At 44.6% G+C, this 17,818-nt stretch overlaps 1 protein-coding gene across 9 annotated transcripts in view; it reads left to right on the top strand.

Annotated features, from left to right (window-relative positions):
- The window catches only part of PAN3 (poly(A) specific ribonuclease subunit PAN3), a 106,017-nt gene extending 88,522 nt beyond the window's left edge, over positions 1 to 17,495 (top strand). For all 9 annotated transcript variants that reach the window (XM_084761739.1, XM_084761738.1, XM_084761737.1 and 6 more), the window contains 7 exons: positions 496 to 661; positions 1,630 to 1,720; positions 5,033 to 5,172; positions 8,312 to 8,441; positions 9,146 to 9,210; positions 11,943 to 12,081; positions 14,665 to 17,495. In XM_084761739.1, coding sequence (XP_084617865.1) covers positions 496 to 661; positions 1,630 to 1,720; positions 5,033 to 5,172; positions 8,312 to 8,441; positions 9,146 to 9,210; positions 11,943 to 12,081; positions 14,665 to 14,805 — 872 coding nt within the window. In that variant the 3' untranslated portion in view covers positions 14,806 to 17,495. The remainder of the gene's footprint in view (positions 1 to 495; positions 662 to 1,629; positions 1,721 to 5,032; positions 5,173 to 8,311; positions 8,442 to 9,145; positions 9,211 to 11,942; positions 12,082 to 14,664) is intronic.
- The last annotated feature ends 323 nt before the right edge of the window (positions 17,496 to 17,818 follow it).

The following is a 17,818-nucleotide window of genomic DNA, read 5'->3' as shown; positions in this document are numbered from 1 at the left end:
ATAATCAGCTGTTTGGCTTTCACATTTTTACTTCATACACAGGAAAGTTGTCTCACCACCGCCATATGGCTGCAAGATTTTGTTCACTGAAATAATTAGCAAAATATGGGTTCAGTTTCTGTGTCTCTGTTACTTAGTTAGAGATTGACTTTGACCCAGAAGGTATGATAAAAAAGCTGGGGATGGAACTCAGTGGCAGAGCAAGCAGTTGCCTAGTATGTGTGGGTACCTAGGTTAGGTTCCCTGCACCACAAAATAGACAAAAACACCAATAAAAGTTGTCAGGATAAAGACTTTCCTAGTGATTGTGCATCTGTCTCATCATTGGTGAGCAGACGGCTTTTTAAATGTGGTTTTTGTTTAACATCTAGCTGGGCAGAAGTGAGTCCTCTGCTTTCCAGCAATGTAAAACCCTGAACCTCAATTCTAGAGACACGTCGGCTTCTTGGTTGGGTCTTACTGTTCTGCACATGCGTGAAATTCATTTTCTTGTAGGCCAACACGACGGACCACTGCCCAGACAGCACGCTGGCTTGTTACCAGAGTCTCTTATTTGGGCGTATATTGTCCAGCTGAGCTCTGCCCTGCGCACCATTCACACAGCAGGCTTGGCATGTAGAGTAATGGATCCAACGAAGATTCTCATAACTGGCAAAACCAGGTACCAGCAGCTTGATTTTTTTTTTTTTTTAAGATTTATTTATTTTGTGTCTGCAAGTGTTCTGCCTGCATACATGTCTGTGCACCACATGTGTGTGGCTCCTAACGGAGGCCAGAAGGTGGTATTGGATTCCCTGAAGTTACGGATGGTTGTGAGCCACCCCTAGAAATATTGGCAAGGGTCACAAAGGTATTTGGGAACAAAGGCAGAGTAGGACCACCGTTTGTTGTAGAGACCCATCAGAGGCTCCAGCGGCTGGGCTTTACCTGCACAGATATTGATCTGGAAAGTGCAGAGTTCGAATTTTTAACAAGTTGCTAAACAATTTCAGTCCTGAGCATTGAGAGTAATACAGGGAGGCAACAAAGACCGTATTTCAGCTAACGTTAGTTGCTGAAATTTCTTGAATTGTTTTGGACAGTGTAGCATGCAGAACTGAAGATAGTAGCTAGGCCCTGGGTTCATAGCTCATCACTTGGGAGGCTAACCGCCTGGGCTACAGCCTAGACACCCTGTGCACACACACCCAAGAGAAGCCAACAGCAGTAAAGCCCAGAAGTCCTGGTCCACGTTCACGCTGTTACTGGTCTGTACATGCTTGAGGAGGTTGTTGGCTTTTCTGAGCTTCCAAAGCAGCACTAGACGGTACTGTGACTGTTTGGGTATGGGCATTAAGAGGTTTGAGTTGATGTCTGTAAGGCGCTGGGAACGGTGCCCGCCCACTGCCTTTCTAGCAAGTGTTGGGAGTAAGAGGTGTCCTTTCAAAAGCGCTGCTGACTCTCACCACTTCGGTGGCGAGTCACTTTCCTTATCTCTGAAATGATTTGGGGAAGATGGAGGACGGGGCTACAGTCATTAGCGTTAGCTCCTTTCCTAGTATTAGAAAAGGTTAAGTCTTAGTGTATTCTAAGAAAAGCATAACTGTTCTCTTTTGGTTTTTGTTTTGTTTTTATGTTTTGTCCTTACAGGTTACGAGTAAATTGTGTAGGAGTTTTTGATGTTTTAACATTTGATAACAGTCAAAACAATAATCCTTTGGCATTGATGGCTCAGTACCAGGTGAGTAAGAATTAGTATGGTGCTTTTTGTTTTTTGGTGTGTGTTTTTTTTCTCCCCCCTCTATTAAGCTTAACTTAGTTTTAAAGTATTTGGGGTTTTCAGTCTGAATGTCTGTTTATTCTGTTGAGTGGTGTCTTACCGCAAGCCTCACTGCTGAGGTGGGCAGAAGGAACGGATAGTTAAGGCTCCAGCTGCTTTACCGGGGCTTACACTCGCCTGACAGTCATGTGAGTACCTGTATTAGATGCTGCACACGTTTCACTGTTCACACCCTACCAGCCTTACTGTGGGATGCCTGTCCCACTACAACACAGCACCCTGTTGTGTTTGTCCTTTGTTGCCATAGAACCTGTCGTTTCTTGTATATCACCAGAATTTCATTATTCTCTAAATTTATTCTCTTATTTCTGAAAGAACCCATGATATGCAATAGTATGAATGATTGAATGAGTCTTCAATATACTGGTGGGAAAAAATTTAAAATGCTGAATACTCCAGATTAAAAACAGAAAGGAATACAAAGTCCATCCCTGGTGGGGTGGAGTACAGTGGTGGCAGCACTTAGCATGCCTGAGGCTCTGCATTTGATCCTAGCACTGCACAAACAGCAGAGACTGCCCTATGAGGCAGAGTTAGGAGTGGGTGCTTCCCTTTCCATCACTGAGTCACATCCTGGCATTCCAAGTCACAAATTTGTCTTAGATGGCTCGTCTTGCTCCATAGGGATATGTAGCTGTCCCTAAAGCTGACTGTATCTCTTGGTGGATGAAGTCATGGGAGGTTTGCTCTCTTGTGTTTGGACTCATGCTTAGCCTGCCCTGTTCTTTTCAATTTTAGTTTACTTAGTATAAGACAGAATTTCAGAACAGAAAGGAAGGAGTAACAGGATGAGAATTAGGAGTCCTGAGTAGTGCTGAGTGTTGAGCTCCACGCAAGAGTCCATGGCTATTTACCACAAGCCGGGGCTGTGGAGGTGCTCTTGCATGTCTTTCCTGTCCTACTCCCCTGGGCTCTCCTACCGTGCCAGGCTGCCTGAGTTCACGCCTGCATACCTGCTGCTTTATACTTCCCTGGTAATCATGCAGAAGTGACTGATGAGCTTGGTTTGCTACCTCCAGTCTCGGAATGAGGGCGGAAGTTGGAGGGAAGACAGTGAGTTGGAGGTTAGCATGGCTGCCTTGTAAAACATGACTGCATCAGACGGTCAAAGATTGGGAGGCCATCCGTTACTACAAGCTGTTCACACACTTGATAAATAACTACCTGTAGTTTACTTTGCTGAGCACATTGCTAGAAGTTTTGTAATTTTAGGAGCATAATTTAGGAGGTTTTATTTGTTCTTAAGGGATGACAGTAGCTAACTCCCCACCCCTATGCTCTTAAGTCTACTATGAATCCTGGGCTTTACAAATTCAAAATATGTTGTGCATGTAGTTGGCTTTTCTCCTGATCATAGAAGCTCATGTGTGAAATGTCAGGCCCACAGTAGTAGTTTTGAGTGAGATGTTGAATTTGAACAGCCAGATGTTTTATTGTAAGGGAGCTTGGCTTAGGCTCTATCGAGGTAAAATGCCAGGGCTAGCCATTTGGTGCTATAGTTCACTGGTGTTTGCCTTAGAACCAACCCTAGGCGTCCCACATACACCTATTTTATACCCTCTTCAAGGCCTGTGGTTCTCAGCCACGAGGGACGTTATCCCTAATGGGTGACACCAAGAAGACTCCACTAGGCATCAGTCTTATTTGGTTTGCATTTAAGTTCCTTGGGTGCTTTTAATGTACAGCTAGTTTTGAAATTTCTATGAAAAACTAAGGCTCAGTAGATGAACGTGTAGGGTATGCAGTGATTGACATGAGATGTCAAATTTTAAGCATTTATACAAATTCTGTATAAAAATTACTTCAACTTTATTCCATTCTTAAAGCACAGTCTTCTAGCAAGTGATGGTTGTCTTTGCAGAGGGCTCTGCAGGGGACCGTTGTGATTCCTGGAGCTATAATTAGTGCTCAAACCCTTTTAGAACAATGGTTATCGTGCCCTCCATTGACGGTCGAAGACCCTTTCACAAGAGTCACGTATCAGATATTTATATCTCAATTCTAACAGTAGCAAAATCACAGTTATAAAATAGCAGTGAAAATAATTGTATAAGGGCTGGAGAGATGGTTGAGAGGTTAAGAGCACTGGCTGCTCTTCCAGAGGTCCTGAGTTCAATTCCCAGCAACCATATGGTGGCTTACAACCATCTATAATGTGATCTGGTGCCCTCTTCTGGCCTGCAGGTGTACATGCAGGCAAAGCACTGAATACATAATAAATAAATAAATCTTTAAAAAAAAAAAAAAAAAAAGAAAGAAAGAAAGAAAAAAGTAAACCAAACCTACATGGTCCAAAAGTGGTGGCACACACCTTTAATCCCAGTACTCAGGAAGCAGAGAGGCAGGTGGATTGCTGTGAGTTCAAGGCCAGCCTGGTCTAAAAAGTGAGTCCAGGACAGCCAAGGCTACACAGAGAAACTTTGTCTCAAAAGACAAAAAAGAAAAAGAAAAGGAAAGAAAGAAAATCATTGCATAATTAGGTAACTTCCAGCTTCAGGCGCTGTAGTAGGTCTGTGCCATTTTGGTGCTCTATGGTGCGTGCACTCTGAAGTCGAGTGGAAGCTTGCTCGTGGTGGGCTGTCTTGTCTCTGCACTCTCACCGCTGTCTTGAGCAATTCTTGAAATGGGAAATGTGTCTGTTCAGTCCCAGTCATCTTAGCAAAGCAAGCATGTAGTGGCCTTCAGCTCTGTGAAACGGACTCTTGTCTGCTGTCTTTAACTTTTCAGACTAAAAATATAAACTTGGGGCAAGTGAGATGGCTTAGCAGGTAAAGACATTGACCATGTTAGCCTGGGGGGCTGAGTTGGGTCTCTTGCAGCCCATGTGAAGGTGGGAAGGAAAAAACTGACTTTTAGAGTTGCCTGGTGCTCATGTGACACACACATGATAACACAGAAGCTTTCTGACTCAGTGGCAATGGTCTCCTAATTGGAATGTGAATTGGCTAAGAGTGTGGTCCTGGAAATGCTTTCGGATGACTTGGGTGCTCTACACATTTTGGAGCTAATCGTTGAGTGAGACTGGGATAGAGAAGCTCAGGAGTGCTTCTCAGAACAGTGGCAGTGATCCTGACAAGTGAGCGTGCTGAGGGGCTGCTCTGCACACCCCTCTCCGTGTGATTGTGATGAGCCTTCCTGTTGGGAGAGCGCTCAGTGTGTTGGCAGTGCGCTGCGGAGTAGGGAGTAAGCACTGTGTCCTTTCTCTTGTGGCAGCAAGCAGACCTGATGTCACTAGGAAAAGTTGTGCTGGCTCTGGCTTGCAATTCCGTGGCAGGGATCCAACGAGAGAATTTGCAGAAAGCCATGGAATTGGTGACAATCAACTACTCCTCTGACCTGAAGAACCTCATCTTGTAAGTTATAATGGTTGGTGAAGCAGAGTGCTGCTCTGTGATTAAGACAGAGCCCTCCATAGGCCTTCCCACTGTTTAAAGTGGAGCAGTCACAAGCAGCTGGTACTTTCCTAATCTTTATCACCAAGTATGTGTTCCTTTTTTCTTTTTTTTTTTTTTAACATTACAAATGTATAAAATTTTTAGCAACAAACACTTTACATGTATTTTTCAAATGTTCGTTTAACTCCCCCACCCCCACCTGCTTTTATTACAAAGAAGCACGATGGGTTCCTAACTGTCGGAATGTTAGGGACTTAAGGACAGGCGTCAGACAGAGCAAAGAGCAGCCTTGGAGCATGTTGCTACCAAAAGACAAATCAGATCATCTTTGTAATGTAAAAGAAAATAAATCCACAAGATTACACGCTAGCTAGGTGGAAGAACATTATAGAGGATAGAATATTTATTTTCTCTACATAAATGTGCATATCTTACTATGAAGCATCCTGCTTTAATTTCAGTGGTATTCTATCACAGTTCTTCATGGGTCTCGATGGAATGGAGTGGCTATTTAAGTAGGACCCAAAGAGCCTATCAAGTTTTTATTTGGTCAGTCTTACCTTTAATGCCTTAAGTGGTTTTCTTTATTCTTGGGTTAAGCCAATTTCACTTACAAAATTCATAGCTAGAACATAAATAGTATCATGGTACCTGAGAAAACTAGACAGTATAGTTAGTCTTTAGTATGTCATTAAGATAATGGTGTGACTAAAGGATAAAAAGCGTGGAAGCTCATGTATGACAGACTTATAAAATAACATTTTAGGGGCTAGAGGGATGGCTCAGCGGTTAAGAGCACTGACTGCTCTTCCAGAGGTCCTGAGTTCAATTCCCAGCACCCACATGGTGGCTCACAACCGTCTGTAATGTGATCTGATGTCTTCTTCTGGCCTGCAGGTGTACATGCAGGCAGAGCACTGTGTGTGTGTGTGTGTGTGTGTGTGTGTGTGTGTGTGTGTGTGTGTGTATAAGTAAATAAATCTTTTAAAAAATAACATTTTAGAAATATGTATGCTTGTACTGTAATAACTCTGGACAATGTGAATAAAAGAAGCCTGACTAAAAATAGTACATTGGGTTTGTAAAACAGCTTGTCACTCATGTGGTTAGAGAGCGCCCTCTGCAGTTGTCCTGACACCTGCAGCTGCCAGCTCTTGGGTTACACTAGTCAAACTCAAGACCTCCATAGCTGTGTGAGTGTAGCTCCCAGCTAAGCTGTGGACAGCACAGACAGGACTCTCTGGTCTCGGAGTGCAGCTCTGTGGGAGACTCCAGGAAGTCTGAGTGTAAGTTTGGAGTGCATTTGACAGCTGTCAGCACCGACACATCTGCTTGTGAGGATGGCAGCTGTGAGCTCACTCTAGGGGAAGCAGTGCTCGGAAGACCCTGCAAGTGTCCCTGTTACATTCTAGGAGCCAAATCGATAGTCTCGTTGAGCGTCCAGTGAGCTTCCAGTGGTCCCTTCTACTCTTCTATGCAGCCCTGGATGGTGCAGTTTCTTTTTGGACCAGACCTAAGGAATGGAGGATGGGGCTGCCCACCTGTTCTTTGTTACCCTGGCTTCGCTGCTGTGCTTGTAAGGCCCTGGGAGCCTGTGCTTGTCTGGGACCTAGAAACATTCACTTATGATGATAAGAGCTTTTGGGGAGAAATGTTTGTGTGTCATTCTAGACTTAGTTTACAACATCCAGATTGTTCTGAGATTCTCCTTTTTTAAAGAGTAAGAGCTGAGGACGATTAAATTTACTTTATTAATAATTATTGAAATTGGATAGTGATATGTGAGGCTTCATATACATTTTTTTTTAATAATTGAAAATTTTCTTAGGAAAAAAATAAATTAGTAAAAAACCATCCTGAGCGACAGTAAACATGATATCACTAGAGCTACACAAGGCACTTCCGAACTATGTGACTTGAATTGCACCTGGTTCTCTAATAGCTCTGTAAATGAGGTGTCATTAATAGCCCCATTTTAGGTGCAACAAAACTGAGGCACAAGAAGGTGGAGTAACTTGTCAAGTGTCCCATGGCTGGTAATGATGACTAGACCAATGGAAGGCCAGTGGGTACCGTGGCTGACTGAGATAACTTGTAGTTATCACATCCATTTACTCATCAAGAGATTGCTTACTGTACACCAACCTCTGAGGGTGCTTTCATAAGATGAGCAGGACTTTCATCTGTCCTTGAGATGCTTACAAAGGGTACTTAGGGGGCTGGAGAGGTGGCTCACCAGCGAAGAGTGCACTGCCTTTGCAGAGCTCTTATGTTCCCAGCCTCTGTGTCCACACCTCACCACCACACGTGCACAGAGACATTAACACAGAAGCAAGTGAGCTGTTCCGCAGGCAGAGCTAAGGTCTGTGAGGATGGTTTCCTGAATGAAAGCCTAGTCGAAAGGAGGTGGCACAAGAACCCACTTTTAGAGTAAGCAGTGATGGACAGTCACTGTGTTCTGCAGCAGCTCTTGAAAGAGCAGTCTTCTCTGCCTCACTGGTGGTAAAGAGGTGAACTGGTTCCTCCAGCTCTTAGTCCATAGGGAGCTCCCAGAATGACAGGTGGCACGTGAAGTTGTGGAGCAGAGGACAGTTTGTTTTGGGCTAATTCAGTTTTGCACAATTTAAGACTCATCTTTAGACTGAAAAATTATTTGTAGTTAGGTGTGGTGCCATGTGCCTGTAGTCCCAGCTCCTCAACGAGTATGAGGCCAGGTCTTACTTGAATCCAGGAGCCTAAAGCTAACTTGGGCAGCACATAGCAGTTTATCTTGGAAGAGCAGGAGGAGGGCTCCCCAAAGCTCAGCCTTCCAGTGTTCCCCCCTCCCCCAGACTTGTCTGCAGTCATTCCGTGTGACAGAGGCCTTGAGGGTGCAGGTGGCTACGTGTGGCCTCTCTACTTGGCTTCTCGCCTCTGTACCTGGACACACACAGAGGAGAGGTGTCTGCACTGTGGAAACAGTCCAGGGAAAGGATGTGGTCAATTTACATGAAAAGTCCGTTTCCAAATTGTGAGCACCAAGTTAGTGACAACAGCATCTGTGCCTGTGCCTTCAGGAACGCATGCTGGCCATTCACGGGCTCTTCTGTGTCTGTAGGTACTTGTTGACTGACCAAAACAGGATGCGGAGTGTGAATGACATCATGCCCATGATTGGTGCTCGGTTTTATACTCAATTGGATGCTGCTCAAATGAGGAATGATGTCATCGAGGAAGACCTTGCTAAGGTAGAGCGTCTGGGTGGCTCATGTGGAATACAGTGCTTACTAGGCTAGCTGGTCAGGGTTGTGCTGCTCTAGTTCACACGGGGCTCACTTTTAGTCTATAATAGCCTACTCGTGACTTGGCTGTGAATGTGTGTCTAAGATACTGGTTTTGTTTAATGTTTTTAATTGGTCAGTGGCGTAGTGCCCTTGGATATGATCATGCACAAACCAGGCATCTGTTTAAGAGCAGAGCCCAGAAGTGTGGGTGCTGGTGCTACTGCCTACGCTTAATACGGGTGTAGAGTGTTTAAAAACTTGGGTTTAAGCCGGACGTGGTGGTGCACGCCTTTAATCCCAGTACTCGGGAGGCAGAGGCAGGTGGATCACTGTGAGTTCGAGGCCAGTCTGGTCTACAAAGCGAGTCCAGGACAGCCAAGGCTAATACAGAGAAACTCTGTCTCGAAAAACAAACAAACAAACAAAAAACCAAAAAAACTTGGGTTTAGCTGAACATGGTGGTGCACGCCTTTAATCCCAGCATTTGGGAGGCAGAGGCAGGCGAATCTCTGTGAATTTGAGGCCGCCTGGTCTACAAAGTGTGTTCTGGGTCAGCCAAGGCTACACAGAGAAACCCTGTCTCGAAAAACAAACCAACCAACCTTGTGTTTATATTCAGTTAGCTAGAACATTAACATTCTCTCTCTCTTTTTTGAAATGTTTTATAGGAGGTTCAAAATGGAAGACTGTTTAGGCTTCTAGCAAAATTGGGAACAATCAACGAGAGGCCGGAGTAAGGGTTTTGACAGTATTTACAGCATGTTCTAACCCAAGGGTGCTGATCTGTATAGAGAATGAGTGGACTGCCTTCTTAATGTTTCCATTTGGAAAAGGGGGACGTTCTCATATGAAGTGACCTTAGAACTGCCAGCCACTAAAGAGCTGTTTGAAACCACAGCCCACGAGTGGTTGTTCTTAAGAAGTTATGTGCCATATTCCAGATGAGTCATGGTGTGCAGGTAAGGGGGGAGGCAGCCACACCCCGTCTCCTGCAGGAAGCCTGGTCTCCTCAGTCTGTCTTGGTCAGTGGGGAGACGTTAGAAGACTCTTGGCTGTAGCATGTCTATTCCCTTCTGTGGACCTGCATCATTATGGATGTCATTATTGGTCATGCAGTGATGCCTCCATTTTATGCTGTCTACCTTGCTTGTAAGAGTTAGAGTCACCGTCTGTCTGTACTTTGTTGAGACAGGCCGGGCAGGTGCAGTTGTGACCACAGTGTAAGTTACCCGTCAGGGCTGTCAGAGGCCAGTGGCAGGCGCGCACCACCGCTTGTGGGATTTCTGCTTACTGTGGAGTTAAAGCTATTTGATGTCTTCTTGCAAAGTTACTTTATTTAATGCATATAGGTACTTTGCTTGCATGTGTATTGTGCACCACATGCATGCCTGGTGTCTGAGGAGACAGAACCTGGCATCAGATCCCCAGAGCTAGAGTTACAGACAACTGCGTTGCTATGTGGGTGTTCTGTACGCACTGAGCCCTCTTCACAGCCCACTTCACTGTTTTCAAAGTGGAGAGTCTGAGGGTGGCCCCTGATAGTCTTCCTAAGAGAGTGCATGCTGAGCCCTTTTAAGACCCTGGTTAGCGGTTTCATTTACTAACTGCCCCCCATACCATGTGAGTTAGTCAGCCTTTACTCAGCTGGTGACCCCATCCTCTCTCTCAGCACAGCGCTCTACGTGTCCGTATGTGGCCAGCTGAGCTGTCTGCTCTCGGGTTGGGCAGCAACGCCGAAAGTGAAGCGAGATTACAGTTCTTCCTTCTGTAGTTCTGTTAGTTGTGTTTTTCTGGAGTTGGTACTCGTTTCAATAGTGAGCTTCAGCAGATAGTCCTTCAGCACTTCACAGTAAGCTTTCTGACAGTTACAAGGTTCTTGGAAAAGTAGGTAGCCTAACAGTTGCTTTTCTCTCCTTCTGTGAGCCAGTAGAGCACACACCTTTTCATGGCAGGTGAATCCGTGAGTCCTTTGCAAATCTAAAATTCTTTGGTTCTGTTTAAAATTCTATATAAAATTCTAGATTGTCCTTACAAAAGTCTACATTTCTTTACATATAATTTTTTTTAAAAGTTTTGTGGTGAAAATGTCATCACTCTTTCCATACCTACCATCCTCGGTCTGGGTAGTTGTCCCTGCCCTGACTTAATTCATGATAAACATTGTATATGTGTATACCTCAGAGCTGGAAGCGCACATGCAGTGTTATCTTCCCCTAGTCTATATACACCTAGAGAGAGAGCTAGGGGCACGCATGCAGTGTTATCTTCCCCTAGTCTATATACACCTAGAGAGAGAGCTAGGGGCACGCATGCAGTGTTATCTTCCCCTTTAAATACTTAAACATTACCATTTCACACCGTGCTAATTTAGAAGTCCTTTTTGTTGAGCTCTGTTTGGAATTAGACTGAATCCTACATGATACACAAACCTGGCCTGCTTTTCCATTGCAAGGCCTCTGACGAGGCAGACAGGTCAGGTGCCTGGCCTGCTCTGATGATGTCACAGATCACAGTCTGTATAGGCCAGAGCTGTGCCCCAAACCGTGTGCTGCTCCTTGCACCATATCATCTCCAGTGTGGTCGGCATGGCACAGCAGCGGAGTCTCCAGATGTCAGGAGTGTTGCAGGCTCCTTTGGGATTATTCAAGAGAAGGATTGACTGAAAATGCTTTCCTTAAAACTTGGGGTTTTGTCAACTCGATGAATGAGTTGAATTTTTGTACCGTTTTGTTTTGGACTTAACTCTTTAAGGAGCCTATTTGAGTTTCTTACGTCTTCTATTAATTTTGTGTGTTTGCCTGCTTTAGGTCACCTGTTTGGAGTTAGATATTGTGATCGTATTTAGACTTTGTTACAATGATGTTTTATGCTTTGAAATGAACGAATGAGCTCATGCTTCTAAAATGCCTGTGACTTTTTTTCAATCCTGCAGCGCCACCTCCTCTCCTCTCTTCCCTCTCCTGGCCCCTTCCTAGGGCTCAGTGCTGTCCTGTTCTTGCTGGCCGCAGAGCATGCATTTCCTTGGGGCTAGCAGCCTCAGCGCCCTCCTTCCAGGATAGACTCGAGCTCCAGCTCTGCTACCCCTCTCCTCACAGCGCTGTGCTGCTGGCCGCTCCCTGCTTTCTCTGGCTATTGGAGTGACTTGTTTATTTTTCCACTTTATGATCCTTGGTAAAGTGGAAACTTAGCTGACGGCTAAGGAAGGAGGAAAGGAGACTTCTTACAGCTTTGGCCCAGAAATGTTGGGAGATTTTTTTCTCCTTTTTGTCAATCATAAAGATTGAGTAGAATATAAGGGGTAACTGTTCCTGTGAATTGAACATTGATTGAGATTTTTCTTAAACACTTTACAGAACCCTTCCAATTTCTTACTAACTAGGGAAAATTGGGTTAATCTTGTGTCTAAGAAATAATGGCCATATGGTATCAGGACTGAGTTACTGAGATGATATGTCCACTCCCTAGGTTTCAGAAGGATCCGACGTGGTCAGAGACTGGAGACCGTTACCTGTTGAAGCTCTTTAGGGATCATCTTTTTCACCAGGTGACAGAAGCAGGTGCTCCCTGGATTGACCTCAGTCACATCATTTCTTGTCTTAACAAGGTAATTTGTGAGGAAGAAAACAACAGTTTTTATTATGTCATTTTCTCCCTCCTCTCTCTCTCTCTCTCTCTCTCTCTCTCTCTCTCTCTCTCTGTCTCTCTGTCTCTGTCAGAGAACATGTGGGGACGTTTCCTCCTTTCTGCTTGGGGGCAAGCACCTTTACCCACTAATATATCACCTGTCTTGTAATTAGGTTGCTTTTTGTTTTGTTTTGTTTAATTTATTATTTTATACAGTGTTCTGCCTGCATTGTGAGCTTGTACGCCAGAAGAGGGCACCAGATCTCAGTATAGGTGGTTGTAATCCACCATGTGGTTGCTGGGAATTGAACTCAGGACCTTTGGAAGAGCAGACAGGGCTCTTAAGCACTGAGCCATCTCTCCAGCCCGATTGTAACTAGGTTTTTAAGATCACAAGAATAATTATCACAGCTTGTAGAGTTACAGTGTGTTGTGTACAAATACTAAGAGACGAAAGAAGCCAGGACACATACCTGCTAGGCACTTCATAAAGTAGAGGTTTTTTTTTTAGCTAGGCATGGTGGCTCACACCTTTAATCCCAAGAGTATTTTTGTTGCTACTTCTTAGCTGTAATTTCGCTACTATGAATCGTAATGTAAATGATAGGCAGGAGATGTGACCACAGGGATCTCACCCTGCAGGGTCTAGGGTTTGGGGTTTTTGCTTGTTTGGTGAACCCTTTACTGTGGTAAAGCACCACAGGATTGCTGCTCCCTCCTTTATACCTTGTTTTGCTGGCATGTCATTTTGTTTTATTGAGTAGTGTGACTGTATACATGCTGTATGTTTGCACGTATGTGTGTGGTGAAAGACATCCTGTCTCAAACAAGGAGAGAGGGAAGGACTGATACCCAAGGTTGTCCTCTGACCTCCATAGCATGAACCTTGGCGCACACATAGGAGAGGAGCTGTGTTCTGGAGTAAATCACGGTCTTTGTATAAGCCTGTGATTAAACCAGACACTGATGGTCAAGGGCCAGATCCACTCCACAAACTCTGCAATTGTTTGTCTCTCTGTCTATCTATCTAAATAACTTGCAAACTGACAAATAGTTTTTTGTTTAAAAAGTGGGAGGAGGAAAAAAAGATAAACAAAGACTAAATATGACTGAGATTGTATGTGCCCCTCCGTCAGCTCCCCTCAGGAGTGCTCACCGATTTGCCCACTGTCCTGCCTTTCAGCAGCACATGACCATTTGCTACAGGTGCCTCTGCGCTGCCCTTATTGAGAGTTTGGGTAAAGCTTTTCATCCACAGCGCTGTACGCTGTGCCGTTCAGCTAGTTCACACTGACTTATGTGCTTATCCTCCTTTAATGTCTCTTAAAGGGAAAACTGGGCGGGGAGGAGGGGTCGTCAGTAGAAAGTAATCCTAACAGATGCAATAACCTAGTGTTGTTAGTATCAGCACACAGCAATCATAACTGTGGTTTTAAAAAATGTGTAGATACTGGCACTGGGACTCGTAGTAAGCCACAGACAGCAATCTTGAGGTTGCCTGATAGCATTGGAATGGTGAGAAAGTGTTGAAGAAAATCCTATTTTATATCATAAAATAGTAAATAAAACTTTTTCCAATTCTGAAATGCCAAATCTCCAAGTTTGAAGAGTATAGTAAAAGGACGCTAACCATATTGATTAACCTATGATTCTTTAAAAAAGTCATTTTTGGGTTGTTTTTGTTTTCGTTGTTTTCCAAGACAGGGTTTCTCTGTGTAGCCCTGGCTATCTTGGACTACTGGCCTTGAACTCACAGCGATCCATCTGCCTCTGCCTCCCGAGTGCTGGGATTAAAGGTGTGCACCACCATGCCCAGCTCAAAAAAGTCATTTTTATGGGAACAATAAGAGAAATTGTGGTAAAATATTTTGAAAGTTTTAATAGTGGAATACTAAAGAAAACTAAAAAAAAAAAAAAAAATCTAATGACAACCATATCACAAGTACTTGGGCCAAACCATGTAGCTGGAGTGGTAGACAGAGCCCACAGTGGAGCTGCAGAAACACATGGAGGACAAACACTGTCAGAAGTAAAATGGAAGACGCTGGGAGTGGTGGTGCACACCTTGAATCCCAGCACTGGGGTAACAGGCAGGGGACGCAGCCTGGCCTACAGAGAGTTCCGGGACAGCCAGGGCTACACAGAGAAACCCTGTCTCAGAATACATGAAAAAAGGAGGAGAGGGGAGGCAGGAAGGTGCTCCTCTGCCGTGGGGTTGCTGACCCCTGTCGGGCCGTGTGAAGTGGGGCTGACTGGGCTGTGATACGTTCATGCTTGAAGTAGTTCTCCTAAGACTCTGCACTCACTGCTCGATGCTCTGCACTGCGGAAGAGTCCAAGCTACACAAGGACAGTAACCAAACGTCCTGACCCACGGCGGGCAGGAGAAGCTGCGCCGTGCTGCCTTGCGTCCTGAGGCATCGCAACCCGTCGGTCAGAGGGCATGGGGCAGAGACACTTACTAAGAATTTCAGTTATTGTCGAAAGTGTTGTCCTAAAGTAGATTAAATCAGCTCTGTTCCTCACAGTCTGAACTGATGGCTTTTATACCTTATGTCTTTCAGCTAGATGCTGGTGTGCCAGAGAAAATAAGCCTGATTTCCAGGGATGAGAAGAGCGTGCTGGTGGTGACGTACAGCGACCTCAAACGCTGCTTTGAAAATACCTTTCAAGAACTGATTGCAGCTGCAAATGGTCAGTTGTAGTATTTGCTGCAAGTGTCCACTGGGCATGGTGAAGGACCAAGCCTATAGCCAGTTGCACTACAGCTGAACCTCCTCCATCTCCTGCCACCAGGGACTGAGCAGGAAGGAGTGAAGTGTCCCGCACTCGGGTCAGGTGCACTGTTACTGGAGAGAAAGATTGTGTCAGTTTGTATGCACTCTGGCTGCCACAGGCCTCCGAAGAATTTATTCAGACTAAGGTCACCTTTTGGTGAATGATGCTCCTGCTTCTGTTTTTCCACTTGTGTATGCACTAATTTTAATTTTTAAAAGACTTATTTTCTGCCCTTTGACCTCTTGCCACATTGTATACTTATTAAGGGAACTATTTGCAAGGACATTGGGAAGCAAACAGGGCAGCTTTTTGCCACTGAGAGATGCAGACTTCGCTCTTGGGATGAGCCAGGTCAGGAGTTCACAGAAGTTCATGTAACGCACGATCCTTATGGACTGCGAGCTCCGGGTGCCGCCCACCGTCAGCTCAGACTGAGGCTTGTGTTTAAGAACACACAGAGAGAGAAATGTCAGTGACTTTGTTGGGTATGAATTCCCCTGTTTGTTGATTTAATCCTTTTCCAGATAACGACGGGAACAGTGTGACCGAAGGGCGGCTGCTGTTCTCCAGCTCACCAGAGCCCTCCTCACAGCGGCGGCTGCCTGCCGGTCACACACACGTACATTGATGCAGTTTTAATAGCAGAGACAAGATTGTGCTGAAGGCCTGAAGTTGAGGAGTCATACTGCTTTAGGGTTTATCCAGGTTGCTTTTATATTTTATTTTTTATTTTTTATTTTTTGGTCTTTGAACTACAGCTTTATAATGGTACTTTACACTGGACACAGACTCAGAGACACTGGTGAAAAGTGGGCTGAGCGCGGCAGTGGTCTCATGCTTTGCAGCCTGGTCTGGAGGGACTTTCTCTGCTGTGCCTTTGCGCTCCCTGCTTAACCCAAAGTAACAGGACTTGATAAACTTCTCTGCAGGGTTGTCTGAGAAGCCCGTCTCAAACTCTTGCAGTTCTCCTCCTTGGAGCTTTCTTACTATTTGGACATGCAGTTGTCGCCAAACTCAAGTATTTGTGGGATGTGTTTTCACTTCAATACTGAAGACTGCCAAAAACATAGGGATTTTCTCCTACACAACCACCACGGAGAGGTCATCTCCTTCCCAGTGCTGAGTGTGCACCCTGCACACCTAGCAGCACGTGACTAGGAAGAAGCTGTGGGTGGAGACTCGTCAGGACAGACTCCCAAGCACTAGCAACTGATGTTACTATCTTCATTTTTAACAAGCATACATATTTGTATATTCCAGAGAAGTTTTTAACATTTCTCTGTCCACTTTTTATAAGCTTTAAAATGATTTTTCTCTGCCTTGAGATTTGCATCAAGAAAAAGCACCTCTCTTCACCGGAAGCTCGGAAGACTAGAGACGCACTTCACACGTCACCTAGCACGGCTGCATCCCTGAGTGCTGGCTTCAGTTGTTAGTGGGAAAAGTAATGATTGCATTTGATCTGATGGATTTTAAAAGAACATAATGCTCACTATTCAAAGGACAGTGGACATTGGCCACCATGACGTTCCTTTATTTAAAGGGAACAAGAACTTTCATTGTAACACGCAGAGGTCTTTATCATTAGCTCATGTATTTGAGAAAGAGCAGCTGTCTTTTTATATGTTTTTTGACAAATCATATTGTAATTCTTTTGTACAAAAAAGAACTACTTGTATTCTAGAAGAAATATGAAATGCTTAATTTATAAGCGGGCTGGAGATTTTTTCCAATATTGTTTTCTTTGAAAATGAAAGGGGATCATCTATTTTAGTTTTGGGGGCCTGGAAACTTTTTGAAAATTTTTATTTGTGGACCAATGTTATGTGAATGCTAAGGAAGGGCAGGGGTAAAAATAGGGCTTGAATCTCTCATTCCGCATAGACCAGCAAACTCCCCTCTGCAAGGCAGGTTCACACCACAAACCCAAGAGTCTGCTAGCTTGCTTCAGCCCCTAGGAACCTCAGGACTTGGTTTGTGAACAAAAGGTAGTCAGCTGAAAGTTTGCATAAGTAACTGTTGTCAGCCAGAAAGCAACTGGTGTCAGGTAACGCATACTTTTTTTTAGCTTTGTTTTATATTTATTCTTCATTTCATTTTTATTGGGAATGGTTTTCAAAAAGAACTCTTGAGTTCTGCCTTGATTTTTTTTTGGGGGGGGGTTGCTTTTGCTTTTTTTTTTTCCCCTCAGGGGAGGGGAGCCCTCTTTTCCACAGTGTAAACCCATTTAGGAGGTTGTCTGAAACTTGCTGTTTAGTCCACAGGGAGACTTGACTATCTGAGGTATGGAATTAAGGCTGTAAACTCCCGGTGACTTCCTGTCATGACAGACAAAGCTTGGAAAGGACACCCCTGAATCATGTCGGCTGCTCACTTCAGCTGTCTATGCCACTCTCAGGCCTGGTAGTGTGCTCACCTCATTGCAGATTCCTTTGAGGGTGCCCTTGAATCTTGCGTTGACCTTGGTTCTGTCGTTTGCCTATCAACATTGCTCCTCAAAAGCACCAGGATGTTCAAGTTCTAACGTCACAACCCCAGTATCTGTCGCTCATTCTTAACCCTGTTTTCAGTCTCTATGTGTATAGCAGTATTTTTAATAAAGCATTGCAAAGATGAACTAGCCTCCGCTCGGTCGTCCTTACCACCGGCACGTGTAGCAGCTGCTCCTGGTCTTGATTGGGTTTTGAAAGTTATTGCCTCTGGGTTTTGTTTTGTTTTTGTTTTGCTTTTCGAGACATGGTTTCCCTGTGTATCTTTAGCTGTCCTGGTCTCGCTTTGTAGACCAGGCTGGCCTTGAACTCACAGTGATCCGCCTGCCTCTGCCTCCCGAGCACGCCTGTGTGTTTTAAAGAGCTTCTGTCTGTGTTATTTGTTGATTGTGTGTATCCTGTGTCCTTGGCTCCGTCCTGAGACTAAGACTTATTAACAGATACGAGAGTT

Source organism: Acomys minous, assembly GCF_964271855.1.
Source record: "Acomys minous genome assembly, chromosome: 16".
NCBI classification, from domain to species: Eukaryota; Metazoa; Chordata; class Mammalia; order Rodentia; family Muridae; genus Acomys; species Acomys minous.
This window is presented reverse-complemented; position numbering and strand designations above follow the sequence as displayed.